The sequence below is a fragment of the Mustela erminea genome, chromosome 1 (assembly GCF_009829155.1).
Source record: "Mustela erminea isolate mMusErm1 chromosome 1, mMusErm1.Pri, whole genome shotgun sequence".
NCBI classification, from domain to species: Eukaryota; Metazoa; Chordata; class Mammalia; order Carnivora; family Mustelidae; genus Mustela; species Mustela erminea.
This window is the reverse complement of record NC_045614.1, coordinates 93,686,626-93,700,898: the sequence shown is the minus strand read 5'-3', so window position 1 is coordinate 93,700,898 and position 14,273 is coordinate 93,686,626. Positions and strand designations below refer to the sequence as shown.

General features: G+C 41.3%; 1 protein-coding gene across 1 annotated transcript in view; it reads right to left on the bottom strand.

Annotated features, from left to right (window-relative positions):
• PCCB (propionyl-CoA carboxylase subunit beta) overlaps nucleotides 1–14,273 on the bottom strand; it is a 104,998-nt gene that overhangs the window by 51,955 nt on the left and 38,770 nt on the right. Inside the window, exons 7-9 of the mRNA XM_032333855.1 lie at nucleotides 7,049–7,157; nucleotides 3,367–3,487; nucleotides 1,266–1,347 (exon numbers count right to left, since the gene is read on the bottom strand). Coding sequence (XP_032189746.1) covers nucleotides 1,266–1,347; nucleotides 3,367–3,487; nucleotides 7,049–7,157 — 312 coding nt within the window. The remainder of the gene's footprint in view (nucleotides 1–1,265; nucleotides 1,348–3,366; nucleotides 3,488–7,048; nucleotides 7,158–14,273) is intronic.

Genomic DNA, 14,273 nt, shown 5'->3' with positions numbered 1-14,273 from the left:
GCTTTCTCTATGTGATGCACTTTGTTTGGGATCCGTTTGATATACATTTTTTTGTTACTTAAGCGAAGTATTTTTTCATAATGGTTACCTCTGTAACTATAACTATTTCATGCTGTATTCCCCTGGATTTAGCAACTAGAGAAGTCATAAGCAGGTCTGTCATTCAAGAGAAAACCAGAGGCCAGATTCCAGTGAGGAGGAAAGAAAAGAGGGCTTTAAATGAAAAGGGACAGAAGAATTTGGACAGCAATTAAACTGGGTTAAGAGGGGTTAAGAGGGATTTGGACTAAGAGAGGTTTTGTTTTTCTTTTTTAGCAGCCAAAAAAAAAAAAAAAAAAAATCTATACACGCTTATATGTATTTATGGCTAGAGGGAGGAGTTAAAGGGAGAAGAAATTAAGAGATTTTGTCTAGTCAAGAAAGCAAGACATCAGATGGGGAAGGATGGAGTCTGAAGCCCAGGTGGAAGCATCTCATTCTGAGTCTGGGGAGACATGGAAGGACAGTGAGATGGAGAAATGGTCACCTACAGGGAGTAAGAACTTTAAACTCTCAATTTTCTCCACGAAGGAAATGCCCAAGTCATCTCACCAGAGTGGGAAACAGAGAAGAAAGGGGTTAGATCCAGCCTTAGGAAGTAAAGAAGATGAAAACAGGTGCTGAGGGGAGGTCAGACAGACTGAGGGCCCAGCCTAACTAGAGTAGGGCTCTGGGGCTTTCCTCCAGCACCCACAGGTCCCACCGGCAGCTGGGGCTCTACAGAGCAAAAGGAGAATTAGGGGACCTGATGACAGAGACCCTATTTTACCTTCTTTGGACTAAAAGCCTTTTTTGGACCTAAAACTACCCATGTCACGTGTACTTTTGCTCTCCATCTCTCTGGAGAAACAAACGCCCACTGAGCGCAAGTTTCCAAACAAAGGTACCTAACAAAAAGTCTCCATGGCCTCAACTCCAAACTTTGGGGACACAGACCCTTCTCTATGCACCTCCCAGTGCTGTCTAACAACCCCTGAAATCTACTGGCCCAATTGGCTCCTCTTCCCTCCAGCCCTCTAGTCCAGGAAAGCCAGTATGGTAGCTACCATCACTAGCTCTTCCTAGAACACACTACTGAGTGGCCCCTGTCCTGTGCCCACCCCACACTCTGCCCGGTTGTCCAGTGTCAAAGCCTGTGGGTTTCGTACTTCCTCCCTATGCCAAAGCACAGGGACCACAGATGTGGCTGAGCTAGCACAGACAAGACCGGCAAATGTGGCACTTACAGAATGGATGATGTCCACCATGTTGTAGGCTTTGGTCGATTCCAGGGGGACAATTGTGTCAAGCTCAGGAACCATACGGTCACTTTGGACAGAAAAAGAAGCAAATACAATCAGTACAGGAAGGGCCAGTGGCTGGAGGATGGGAGAGATTCCACAGGGTGGGGGTGGGGGGATGAGTGGATTCTGTCCCTGCTGGGCTTGCAAAGTATCCTGAAAGATGCATTGCTTTCTTACCACCATGTCAAACTGAGCCTGAGTTTGACAGTAACCCAAAAGATTTTTGTTTTGATATATAGGGGGGAAAAAAAGCTTATTCTCCTGAATGTGGTTCCATCAATTATCCTCTCTCAGTACCTCCCACAGTGTGGGGGGCACTATAGGACACTGCAGTCAAGACCACACTGTTCTGGCAAGTCCTGCTCTCACTTCCTGGGATGTTAAAAATAAAAGAATAAGGACTTGGAAATGCAAAGCTAAGAGTTCTGCTATTGAACACTGTGGATTCACATCCCATTAGAAAATAAACCTGCTGGAGCTTCTGTAAAAAGAAAATGGCAGGCCCTCTCATGGGTAGAATCACTGAGGACTAACCAGTCACTTAGGCTCAGAGCTTTCTGTTTCCTTACGCATGTATGTGGCTGATCAGGGAGCCCTCCAGGGTCCACTCCCCTGCCACAGGAGGACTCTGCAGCAACATGCCCCTCTCCCGCATGCTCTCATCCCCTCTTGGCCCATGTGGGCAGGCAGGGGTTGTTCTGGCCCTGAAGTGTACACACCTTGCCTGAGGACTGGTAAAGCCACATGCCCCATCAATCCCAACTTCCCAGAGAACTCTACATTAGGGAACCAGACATAGCTCTACTGGATCAAGTCTTCCCTTACTTTTCATTTGCTACTTATACATATAGTTACTCTGGGATCAAACTGGAAGGAGATATGGTTGGGCCTAATCAGGATATTTAGTCATTCCTAGGCCCCTGGGCCCTAATACATTCAAATGATGTCCTAAACTTTTCAAGAACCCCAAATAGTATAGCTTCTCAGAAAAGGAGGTTGTGCCCATCACTCCAGGCCTGTGACCACCCTCCCTTTCATGACTACACATAATACACCACTGGTTAGGTCCTCTGAGGAGTGGGGATGAGGCAGGTGGGAGCCCAGGTCCATCCCACAGAGCACTGTCCAAAAATGGCTTCTTCCTGTGAGACAGAATTCTAAATCTCTTCTGTAAAACAAAGTCCAGGCCAAATGAGTTTGAAATAGTTTGAGTCGGGACGCCTGGGTGGCTCAGTTGGTTAAGCAGCTGCCTTCAGCTCAGGTCATGATCCCAGTGTCCTGGGATCGAGTCCCGCATCAGGCTCCTTGCTCGGTGGGGAGCCTGCTTCTCCCTCTGCCTCTGCCTGCCATTCTGTCTGCCTGTGCTCGCTCTCTCCCCCTCTCTCTCTCTGATAAATAAATAAAATCTTTAAAAAAAAAAAAAAAGAAAAGAAAAGAAATAGTTTGAGTCTGAAGTTTGCACCTCAGAGTAGAAACAAAATGGAGATGAAAGCAGCCAGAGATCTGGAGCAATAGTTCCCCAGCTGAACCCCTGGCTTTCAAAGTGGTGTGCCTATATTAGGCAGCAGCCCCAATACCAAGAAGGAGAGAAAGTCTTCACTGCATGGCCAGCAAGTCACCCTCCCCTGGACTGTCACAGGCAGGTGTGTGTGTGGCCACGTTTCCTAAAGGGCATGATGTATGCACCATTTCACGTTTCGCGTCAAAACAAGCAATACTTCCATTTCCAATTCTGGACAAATCGAGACTCTAAGAAGTCATCTGGGGGTGGGGCATTTTTTACTCCCAAGCTATTTATCAGCTATTACAAGGAGAAATAATGGTGAATACAAAGAAAATCTTTCTTTGTTCCTGTATTCAGACATGCTACCACCATGCCAACACCTGGGTACAGTGCTGGCTCCATGCCACAATCTACTCCAAGCTGCCCAGTAGTGCAGCCACTGGCTCCTCCTGTGCCCTGCAGGTCCTGCCAGGGCAGAGGAACCAGAAAAGGGCTAGCCAGCCTGCAAAATGCGAGTCGGTGCTATCGTTGGCAACTCACCTGGGATCATGGCATTCGCAGATGGGAGCCGGGTCCTGATTGCTGAGGGGCAGGTAGTTGAAGAACTCCCGGAGATTACACAAGGCATCAATATCATTTTCAAAAGCTCTGTGGGCAACACCTGAGAAAACAGAAGCTTTAATGGGCCTGGCCACCTGTCAGCCCAAAGATGCTATTTCATGTCCACCTGTCCCTCCAAGGGCATGTCTGCAGAAGACTGTGCTAACAGCTCTGTGAGGATGGGACACCACACACCTTCAGGCTGACCTGTAGCTTGCGCAGCCTGTCCCCCCTGCTCTGCACCCATACCTTGGCAGGGTCACGCCTTTCTTTATTCCCTAGCCCTCATGTGTCATTCCCATCCCGTGCAGGCGTTTTCTTCACACCCTCCCCTACAACACCTGTCTGTCCACTTCCCTATTTTCTGAATGACAACTCCCCAAGAATATCAATTCTAACAGGGGAGAGCCCAGGCCCATCTTAGCCACTAAAGTCCCACGTCCAGAATTACACCGATTTATAGATCACTTAGCTTTCAATAAAGCTGGAAACAAAAAAAAAAAAAAAAAAAAGAAAAGAATAATGGCTGGCACATAATTTCATGGTATTCAGGAACGGTGGAGGTGAAGGAGGGGAACCTCCTGGCCCTAGTGATGAACAAAGCCATCATTCCTCAAGAACACTCTGGGAGCGCCGGGGTGGCTCAGTGGTTTAAGCCTCTGCCTTTGGCTCAGGTCATGATCTCAGGGAACTGGGATTGAGCCCAGCATCAGGCTCTCTGCTCAGCGGGGAGCCTTCTTCCCTCACCTCCTCTGCTTGCCTCTCTGCCTGCTTGTGATCTCTGTCAAATAAATAAATAAAATCTTTAAAAACAAAACAAAAAAAAAGAATACTCTGAAATCACAGAACTGCCAAACACCACCACAGACGTGATGGAGAAAATAGGACCAGAAACTCTCTCCCAGATTCCCTTTCCACCTTTTCCCCTACCACCTCTTTTCCACTCAGAAGCCAAACTGAGCTTTTTAAGCCAGATTTATATCACGTCTCCAACTACCCTCCTTGCTGTTCACTGAACATGCCAGCCACCCTCCCTCCTCATGGCCTTTGTATCAGCTACTCCCTTTGCCTGCAATGTGTCTCCCCTAGATGTTCATGCCGTTAACCCCAGATCTGCTCACCTGCTACCCTCACAGTGAGGCCTGCTCTTATCCTATTTCAAACCACAATAATCCCTGTTCTACCTTTTCAATAACACGGTTTACCTTCTAACATACTACACAATGTCCTTATTTATCAGGTCGTTTATGGTCTATCTCCTGTGCTGGAACATAAGCCACCTGGAGGCAGGGGTCTTTTCCTTTCACAAAGCTATTCCTAACACATAGAATAATGCTGGACACACAGACACGCAATGAACATCTGCTGAATAAATTGTTTCATGCTCAATACAGAATTTTTTTATTCAAGAAATACTTATAGGGACGCCTGGGTGGCTCAGTTGGTTAAGCAGCTGCCTTCGGCTCAGGTCATGATCCCAGCGTCCTGGGATCAAGTCCCACATCAGGCTCCTTGCTCAGCAGAGAGCCTGCTTCTCCCTCTGCCTCTGCCTGCCATTCTGTCTGCCTGTGCTCACTCTCTCCCCCTCTCTCTGATAAATAAATAAAATCTTCAAAAAAAAAAAAAAAGAAATACTTATAAATTGGTGCAGCCACTTTGAAGGAGAGGGTAGCAGTTCCTCAAAAAGTGAGAGTTACCAATTGACCCGGAAATTCTACTCCTAGGTATATACCCAAAGGAAACAAAAGCCTGTCACACAAAACTTGTACATGAATGTTTACAGCAGCATACTCATGACAGCCAAAAAGCAGAAACAATCCATGTGTTCAACCGATCAATGAATACCTAAAATGTGGTAGAGTCATACGTGGAAACACTATCTATGCTGCAACATGGATTAACCTTAAAAATGGCATGCTAAGGACAAGAAACCACTCACAAAAGACTGTATCTTGCAGGACTCCATTTATTTCCATTCCACATATATTCTAGACAAATCCACAGAAACAGAAGATAGATCAGTGACTGCCTAGAGGTCGATTGTTTAGAGGAAACGGGGATCAAATGCTAATGGATGCAAGGCTTTCTGAGGATGAGGAAAAGGCTCTAAAATTGTGGGGATAACTGAAAAACAATGAATACATAAAATCGCTGACTTGTATACTTTGAGTATGTCACATGTACATTGGGCAAACTATATTTCAATAAAGCTGTTTTTAAAAACAAGGGAATGTATGTATAGAGTATCATTTAGGTCTTACTCTGGAGTTACAGCTAAATATATCAGCTGTCACCAATATTCAACTTTACTTTAGATCCCAGTAAAAAGAAAAACTGCTACCAAACCCTGAGATAAAGGTGTAAGGACCAGCTGTGGGGGAGTCAGCAATGAGAAGAGTTCTCATTCTAGCTATATGCTGGAGACGGAGCTGAGCAGAGCTGAGGGCAAGGAATGAGTCAAAGCTCATGCCAACCTGAGATGGAAAAGGAACAAGTTTTGTGGGTAGGATCAAGAGCTCGGACTTTCAAAAAAAAATATTCAGGGCACCTGGGTGGCTCAGTCATTTAAACATCAACTCTTGATTTTGGCTCAGGCCGTGACCTCAGGGTCTTAAGATCAAGCTCCATGTCGGGCTCCACTCTGTACATGGAGTCTGCTTAAGATTCCTCCCTTCCTCTCCCTCTGCCCCTCCCACCATCTCTTTGAAAAAAAAAAAAAAAAAATACACACACACACACAAATGTATTTCATCAAATGGAAGACTTCACACATGTAATAGAGGTGTGACTTACTAAGAAATGCCAACAACTAAGTGATGACCCAATGTCTTAACCACTGAAGTGTGCACTTCATTTGTACACTGAAGTGTGCAAATCGGTCACACCAGCTTCTCATTGCTTTGAAATCTATCCAAGAGGCAATTTCTCCTGACTTTAGTTACACTGCTTATTTTGTTGCAGACAATCCTTTCATAACCTGATGTCTTTTTCCAAAAATATATGGAATTCCCATCATTCCTCCAACAACAAAGTCTTCTTTAATGCCAGATTCATGCCCTACTACTAATAATACTATGCCACTCTATATAACAATAACCTTTGTTTCAGTCCGAAGTACAAAATAATCTTTGTACATTTTGAACTCTGCATGTGTGGCATATATCCTCGAAAAGATGAGAAGCTATGACCAAGTTTATGAAAATATGGGCCATGACCAGCACATTATGATCATACCTGGCCAATGGCAATTGGTGATACTGCCATCTAAGACATACCTCAACTCTGGATTCAAAGAAAGTCATAAGACAGCATTTTTAAAGGTTCAACAGAGTGTGTGTGTGTGTGTGTGTGTGTGTGTATAGTGTTATACCTCTTGCAGCCACCTTTTCGGTAAGTTCTAAAATTTTAAAGACTATCAAAGCTTTAGTAGTAGCCTGCTTTTGTTTAACAAATCTGAGGTACTAAACCTATCTTTATTATTATATCTGTAAAATACACCATACCACACTTCTCTCGAAATTGGCCAGTTAAATGACATTTATGAAAGACTGTCGCTATTCTCTTTGGCAGTGTTCACTTCTCAGTGTTTAAAAACAGTAAGGTGAGCCTCGAGGACTCTAACCTGACATGGTGGTATGGGTCCTGGCACCACCAAGGTCCTCCTGAGTGACATCCTCATTGGTGACAGACTTCACAACATCCGGGCCAGTGATGAACAGGTAGGAGGTGTCCTGAAATCAGAATTCCAGAAGGATCAATCTCAGAGCACCTTAAAGCTGATATAGCCAAGACAAATGCAGAGAAGTTAGTGATATGGTGACAGAACCAGCTTGGGATGCTGCTCAAAGATACCTATCCAAACTAAAGCCCCAAGGTTTCCCCGCCGCACTACTAAGAAAATCTTCACTGTATGGTTCTACCACAGCAAAATTATTTGTAGCACGCCTAACGTTGCAGGGTCATTTATTTAAACACCTTAACTGGTAGCCTTATCTGAGCTTGTTATGCACCAGGCATTTTTCTAAAGCACTTCATGGGACTGTGTAAGTAAGCCCCAGTACTATAAATGGGGAAACTGAGTCACTGTGACAGTATATATAGTTTACCTAAAATTAACCAGTCACCTTAAGTTAAACCATTTGGAGACCAGGAAAATCAATGATTTCTTTAAGAGTGACAGGCATTTCATTTTTAGTTTTTAACTTAAAGGCATTTTGTAAAACATTAAAAAAGAATAGGAGATATAGTAGAATATAAGTCCATATCCAAATCCTTAATCTCCAGGCCTCCAATTTCCCTCCCCAAAGGCAACCACTGTCAGTTTCTCTCTTTGCAAGACATCCATACATATGTGAACATTAATATATATATATATATATATATATATATATATATCTGCCCTCTTATTTTCTTCCCAGCACAAAGTCCTACATACATTGTTCTAGAACTTCTTGAATACCATTCCGTATCAGGACAGTAGGATATTTATAATAATTTAACTGTACCTGCCAATGGTCATTTAGGTTATTTCCAGTATTTTGCTATAACAAGCATTTCTGCAGTCAATATCTTACTACAGTCATCTCTGGCAGCTCACTGTTCATTTTCTTTATCCATTTTTCTATTGAATACTTATTTTTACGTACTAAGGAAATTAGTTCTTAGACTGATATGGGTGTTTTATCAGTCTGTTTTATGGAACCTTGGCTTGGAACTCTGCTAGAAAGGTCTAGCTAGAAAGGTCATTCTTCCCCACTCCACACAGACTCATAAACAAATGTTCCTGGGGCGCCTGGGTGGCTCAGTGGGTTAAAGCCTCTGCCTTTGGCTCAGATCATGATCCCATGGTCCTGGGATCAAGCCCCACATCGGGCTCTCTGCTCAGCGGGGAACCTGCTTCCCTTCATCTCTCTCTCTCTCTGTGTGCCTCTCTGCCTACTTGTGATCTCTGTCTGGCAAATAAATAAATAAAATCTTTTAAAAAAACAACAAATGTTCAGAACAGCATTATCCGTAACAGTCAAAAACTGGAAAATAATCCAATATCCATCAACAGGTGAAATCTCAAAATAATTATCCCAAATGAAAGAATCCAGCATCCACCCTTCCCACCACCCACCTATACTTTTTGTATGTGTTTTATACATAGAAAATGTCATTCTGAATGATTCTGTTTATATAACATCCTACAAAATGCAAGTCAGTTTATTGTGATAGGAAGCAGATGAATGGTTTGTTACCTGAAGACAGGGCTGAGAGGAAGGGAAAGATGGATTATGATGAGGAAACCTTTGTAGGGGCTGGTTATGTTCATTATCTTGGTTGTGGTTGTGGCTTCGCAGTTGTATTCACGTGTCAAAACTCAAACTGCACAACTCTTATATGTGCAGTTATCATAGAATTATATCTCAAAGTTGTTAAAAAAAAAACTGGAAATTGCAAAGAACCAAGAATATCCCATACCCACTTGAAGAATAAGGAGGGATAACTTGCTATACCAGCTCTCAGTACTTGTAATACAACCTCTGTTATGAAGACAGTGTGGTGCTGGCACAGGGATAAGCGAACAGACCCCAGAAGAGCTCTGTGAAACATTCTCGATATACAGACACTTGATTAATGACACAGGTGGCATTCCACAGTAGGAAAGGATGTGCTTTTCAATAAAAACCTCTCAGTCAACTAGGTAACTGTACTGAGAAAAATGAAACTAGCCTCTCTTTCATACTATGTGTGAACTTCAATTCCAACTAGATTTAAACATAAATGTAAAATAATAAAGTTTTTAGAAAAATGATCTTCATGACTTTGGGGTAGAAAAACTGTGTCAACTGTGTCAAGAACTAAGACACATTACTCATAAAGTTTACATTTCACATTGGTTCTCCTATCAAAAGGGCATAGAAGGCAGCTTGAAGGGACTCCCATTGGCTAAGTGAGGACAATTTGAACATGAAAACAAATGCTAGAAATGGATTAGAAACACGTAAGTAGAACAGGAAATCCAGGAACCCACAATAATAACAAGTTCATGAAATAAACAAGTGCCCAAGGAAGCAGGGCTCTTCCTTAGGGTAGGATGCCAACTGATATGAAGCAAATGGTAGAGTTGGTAAATGCCAATTTTGTAGAAATTGGTTTAGACAAATATCCTCAATAGATGCAAAATCAAGGAGAAAAAGTATGTCAAGTCGCATCCTTGCATGGTGTCTATCTCCCCATAAGTATTAATCAGTTACAAAAGGAAAAACAATAAATACACAGCAGAGAAACCAGACAACACCTTGAACAGTGATCAAATATCATGGATGAGGGGCAAATGGCCATCACTTGTCTCTAGATGTGATCATCTGAGCAGGATACATCACTTACATAGTAGACACACTGGGATAACTACTCTTAATCTAATCATGAGGAAACATGAGATAAATACAACTGAGGAACAATCTCATAATTTGTTTTGTAGCCTTTGAAAATGTCAGTATCATGACAAAGTCTGAAGAACTGTTGCAGATTAAAGGAAGATTAATAGGATATGGTAACTAAATGCAGTATATGATTCCCAAATGGATCCTTTAATGGAAGAAAAAAAATACTATAAAGGACATTATTGGGACAACTGACCAAACAGAATCTGAATGGTAGAAGAGATTAAAGTATTATATAGGATAGATTATACACTGAATACACATAAAACAAGTCTTAATAAATTTAAAAAATGACAAAAACAGCTTGTATGATTTCAATCACAATGAGATGAAACCAGGAATAGAACTGGAAAATTCAAATATGTAGAAATTAAACATCACACTCCTTTAAAAAAAAAAAAAAAACTACTGTGATAAAGACAAAAGTCAAGTGAAACTGGAAAATTAACTTAAGACAAATGAAAGTAAAAGCACAACATATAAAAACTTATCTGATACAATAAAAGCAGAGCTAAGAGGGGAAGTTATAGCTGTAAACACACTAGGAAACAAGAAAGATCCTAAATAACCTAACTTTATACCTTAAGAAAAAAAAAACCACCTGAACCTAAAGTTAGCAGAAAGAAGAAAATAAAGATCAGAGCAGAGCATGAGAAAATAGAAAAGCAAGATATAACACACATGTACACACACACACCCCTCAATGGAACCAAAAGTTCATTCTTCAAAAGGATTAGCAAAGCTGATGTATCTTTTCCTAGATGGACTAAGAAAGAGAGAGCCAAAGGACTAAAATAAATGAAAATAGGGACATTACTGCCAACTCTACAAAAAATAAAAAGGATAAGAGTACTACAAACAATTCCACACCAAACTGGATAACCCAGATGAAATGAACAATTCTTAAAATAACAACCTATAAGACTAATCAGTAACACAGGGCTTCACCAGTGCATTTTACCAAACATTTCAAGAAGAATTAAATATCAATTCCTCCCAAACTCTTCCAAAAAAATTAGAGGATGAAACACTTCCTAAGGCCCACCATTACCTTAATGCCAAAGCCAGACAATAGAAGAAAGCTACAGATCAATATCCCATATAAATATTGATGCAAAAATATTCATATTACTGGCAAACCTAACCCAACATTTTAAAAGAATTACACAGCAAGACCAAATGGAATTTTTACCTGACATTTAAGAATGGCCCACTGCAGAGATATCAATGTAAAAATACTTCAATAAACAAAGGGAAGAAAATTACATGATCATCTCAATCGATGCAGAAAAAGTATCTGACAAAATTCAATATCCTAGCATGATAAAAATACTCAGAAAACTAGAAATAGAAAACATAGTAAAGGCAATTTATGAAAAACCCACAGCTAGTATCATACTCTGTGGTGAAAAACTGAAAGCTTTTCTTCTAAGTTCAGCTAAGAAGGCAAGGATCCTCATTTTCACCACTTCTAATCAACATAGTACTAAGAGTCCTAGCCAGAGCAATTAGGCAAGAAAAAAAAAAAAAGAAAAGACCTGCAAATCAGAAATGATGATGTAAAAAAAATCTGTCTGCAGATGACATGATTTTATATATAGAAAATCCTAAAGAATCCACAGGGGCAAAAAAAAAAAAAAAATTAAAGTTGCTGCATACAAAAAATTAGCTACATTTCAGACACCCTCTCGGTTGCCTGAATTGCTTAGACTCAAGGAGGGCTATTAGGTCTGGGTCCAGAGTCATTATTTCAGAGTAAGATGAAAAAAGAGGCAACAACCACTGCCATTTAATGCATAGCTGAGAGTGGAGGTTTGGTTACATCTAAATTCAAAAGCAAACTGGAAATTACATTCAACCACTTTTTTTTTTTTTTTTTTTTTTTAAGGCAGAAACAGGAGTCCAAGATGGTGGAGGAGTAGGAGACCTTAATTTCATCTGGTCCCAGAAATTCAGCTAGATAGCTATCATAGCATTCTGAACATCTGTGAACTCAACTAAAGTTCTAAGAAAAGAATTGCTGCAACTCTACAAATAGGAAAGCAACCACTTTCTGCAAGGTGTGGAGAAGTGAATGTGAGGCAATATACAGGAAGATAGATGGGAGGGAGAAGAAGGGAACTTCCATCAGTCAGCTCCTGGCAAGTGGTAGAGCAGCAGAGCACAAAACTGGAACTTTTAGAAGTCTGCTCCGCTAAGGGACATCGCTCAGACAGCGGGGGGTGGGTAGAACCCCCACTGGGACAGTGTGGTCTCAGATCCTTGGGGTCACAGGAAGATCAGGGGTGCCTGAATGAAGCAAGCTCCCAGGCACCAAAGTGGGGAAGCCAGCCACAAACAGTGAGCCCAGAAGTAGGCTCTCAGCTTGGGGTTACCATAAACCATGAACCCCAGCACATATGGGTGACTAGTCTCTAAGCAAGGGCCCAACCAGCAGCAGAACAGATGACTCCCCCTTCCTCAACTGGGAGGAGCAGCATAGGAGCATGCCACAGGAATCTGCAGGGTTTGGAGACCCAAAGCAGGGTCATGTGCCAGAAACAGAAACACTCAGTCACAGGCCAGGTGAGCATGGAGTGTAGCTGGAGACTAAGGAGACAGGAGTGACTGACGGCTTTTTGCTGAGGACTCATTGAGGAGTGGGGCTCCGAGCTTTTGGCTCTAGGGCCAGAGATGGGGAAGCAACCATTTTCATTCTCATCCTCTAAGCTATACAGAAAGGCTTCAGGGAACAAAAGCCACATAAAGGAAATTTAAGAAACAAAATGGTGGAACATAGGGCAAGAGAGGAAAAAATAAAACAAGATGAAACTAGATAGGAAGACAAACGAGACTCCTAATCACAGGAAACAAACTGAGGGTTGCTGAAGGCAAGGGTGGTAGGGGGATGGGGTAACTAGGGGATGGACATTAAGGAGGGCACATGATGTAAGGAACACTGGGTGTTACATAAGACTGATGAACCATAGACCTGTACTCTGAAACCAATAATACATTATATGTTAATTAACTGAACTTAAATTTTTAAAATATCAAAAAAACACTTTTAAACCACCTGTTTTTTTTTTTTTAAAGGCACTGAATTGACTTAAGTATTCTGTCACTGTTGGCTAGCAGTTTTCTTAGGTCTAATTTGGGTCACTAATTCAGCTCACCAAATCATGCTGTATCTTGACAAGGCAGGGGCCATGGCAGGGGCCAAAGCAGGTGCCCCAAAATGGGCAACTTTGACATGAAGATTATTTTAAGATAAAAAGCAATCAATATCCAGCAGATTCAGGAAAAGCTCTTTACCTTCCCTACAACTGCCTGAAAAGAATTTAGATAGAGGACCTGCTTCAGAAAGATAGCTATCCCAATGGATAACTACATTATACCACGAACTAGGTATGGTAGACAGGGAGGAACCTAAAAAGGCCTATTTGCTCAAAGTCTTCAATGTCCCATTGTTTCTGAGTGGCCCAGCAAACACTTGTTTACCAAACATTTACTCTTTTTCATCTTCCTGCTCCTTAGCTCAGGACTACAAATATACCTCATTCTGCCTGACTATTTTTAGAATTTCCATGTCTGTGTAGATTCTCTGGAGGTACGAAATTAAATTTTATTTTCTCCTGCTTTAAAAAAAATTAGCTGCATTTTTATAGAGCAACAAACAATATGGAAAGGAAATTACAAAAATAATTTCATTTATAATAGCTTCTAAAAGAATAAACTACTTAGGAATGACTTAACTAAAAAGGCACAAGATTTGTACACTAAAAATTATAAAACATCACTGAAAGAAATTTAAAAACTCACAAATAAATAGAAAGACATCTCCTATTCATGGGATGAAAGACTCAATACTGTAAGATGTCAACACTACCAAAAACAATATACAGATTCAATGCCATCCCTATCAAAACCACAATGACTTTTTCTTACAGCAGGAGAAAAGCCCATCCTAAAATTGATGAGGAATCTCAGAGTACTCTGTATAATCAAAACAATCTTAAAAAAGAACAAAGTTGGAGGACTCACACTTTCTTGACTTCAAAACCAACTACAAAGCTACAGGAATCAAAACAGTGTGGTACTGGCATGAAGGCACATAGACCAGTCAAAAAACAGAAAGCCCAGAAATGAGCCCTTATACAGATGCTCAAATGGTTTGGCAATGATACCTATACCATCCAGTGGAGAAAGGACAATCTTTTCAATGAATGGTGATGGAAAAATGGCATATTCACATGTAAAAGAATAAAGTTGGACTTTATGTTTTACCATATACAAAAATTAACTAAAAGGGATCAAAGGCCTACAAAGAAGAGCTAAAAGCATAACACTTAGGAAATGGGCAAAGTCTCATGACACTGGGAAATGGGCAAATCTCATGACACTGGATCTAGCAACGCTTCTTAGATACAGACAAAAATT